This window comes from Coregonus lavaretus (genome assembly GCF_964263955.1).
Source record: "Coregonus lavaretus genome assembly, chromosome: 19".
NCBI classification, from domain to species: domain Eukaryota; kingdom Metazoa; phylum Chordata; class Actinopteri; order Salmoniformes; family Salmonidae; genus Coregonus; species Coregonus lavaretus.
In genome coordinates this window covers 39,125,955-39,127,180 of record NC_140006.1, presented here as the reverse complement: position 1 = coordinate 39,127,180, position 1,226 = coordinate 39,125,955, and the positions used below count along the sequence as shown (strand labels likewise).

Here is a 1,226-nt window from a genome sequence, read left to right as displayed (position 1 = left end):
CTTGAATGAACAAAACCACCACGTAAACCAAGAAGGGTTTTCTCTTATCTCTGATGCTGGTCCCCAAAGTGCACGAGATTCTCTTTGCGTCTCGGGAGGGGTGTGACTTGCATGTTCGCAGAGCGAGGCAGAAACCCCCCCGTCTGTCCCAGTTGCCATTCCAATGCACACTCCTTGAGGACCAACAGCTACAACGGAGTTAGTGAAGTGGATTACCGAGTTTTTAGAAATAAAACATTTGCTGTATTTTTTGAGCAATGTGCAAGGGCATAGATGTGCGTGTGGACAACAATTTGGCATCGGCAAAGCGCGAGAAAGGCGTTAGAGAAAGAGCGCATTGTAATGCTCCATAAACGTTACCCGTTCTCTTCGTGGATTTGCCCGATGATTTGAATGAAAAACAAAAATTGATTACTACTACTTTCGACTGGATGTAGTGGAATGGTATGGTTTTATTCATCATATTAATTCAAGAAACGTGTAAAACGTTCTACGACTCCGGAGCTTGAGGTGGTGTGTGTTGTGTGGCACCATCCGAAGGGTCCAGTCAAAGCCTTTATTCATGTTGCAAGATCCTAGTTTATAACAATGGATTACTTGTTGTGGATATGCAGCTTTGTGCTTCCCGTGGTATTAGCTGTTGAAGGTATGTCAAAATGATGTTCATATACTACACTCTTTTATACGACTTTTCTTTCACGTATGTAGGTGTTCCAAAGAAGGTGTGTTTGCAAGCCTTGATGAACTGCCAAGAAGGCAATTATGTTAGAATAATATGAATATTAATTGTACAATAACATGAAGCGCAGGTTTATTTTGGCAATTGCATGGCTCATTTAAAAAAATGCATTATTTTGATTGCAGGTTGTAGGTTACCTGTAGTAGTAGCCAAACATAACCAAAAAAAGGTTGTTAAAACGCTTGTAATGTTCCACCGTTTAAAATGGATAGAGTACATCGATTGTTCAGGATACAAAGTTACCATTTATGTTCATACCATTCAAATACTATTCAATACTGCCTGTTTCGTATCACACCATTGTATTGTGTTGTGGTTGAGCCACACATTTGATGATTATTGTTCTATGAAACTGATCAATGACAGACACACACACACACACACACACACACACACACACACACACACACACACACACTACAAAAAACAACAGTTCCTTGGTATAGCTTTCCCCACAAAGGAAAGGGATGCCCTGCATTCTCAGTCC

The 1,226-nt window shown here is 40.6% G+C and overlaps 1 protein-coding gene across 1 annotated transcript in view; it reads left to right on the top strand.

Annotated features, from left to right (window-relative positions):
- Positions 1-588: 588 nt before the first annotated feature.
- LOC311147265 (ephrin type-B receptor 3-like) overlaps positions 589-1,226 on the top strand; it is a gene marked incomplete at both ends in the record, with an annotated part of 42,474 nt that continues 41,836 nt past the window's right edge. The window contains one exon of the mRNA XM_084183936.1: positions 589-646. Coding sequence (XP_084040062.1) covers positions 589-646 — 58 coding nt within the window. The remainder of the gene's footprint in view (positions 647-1,226) is intronic.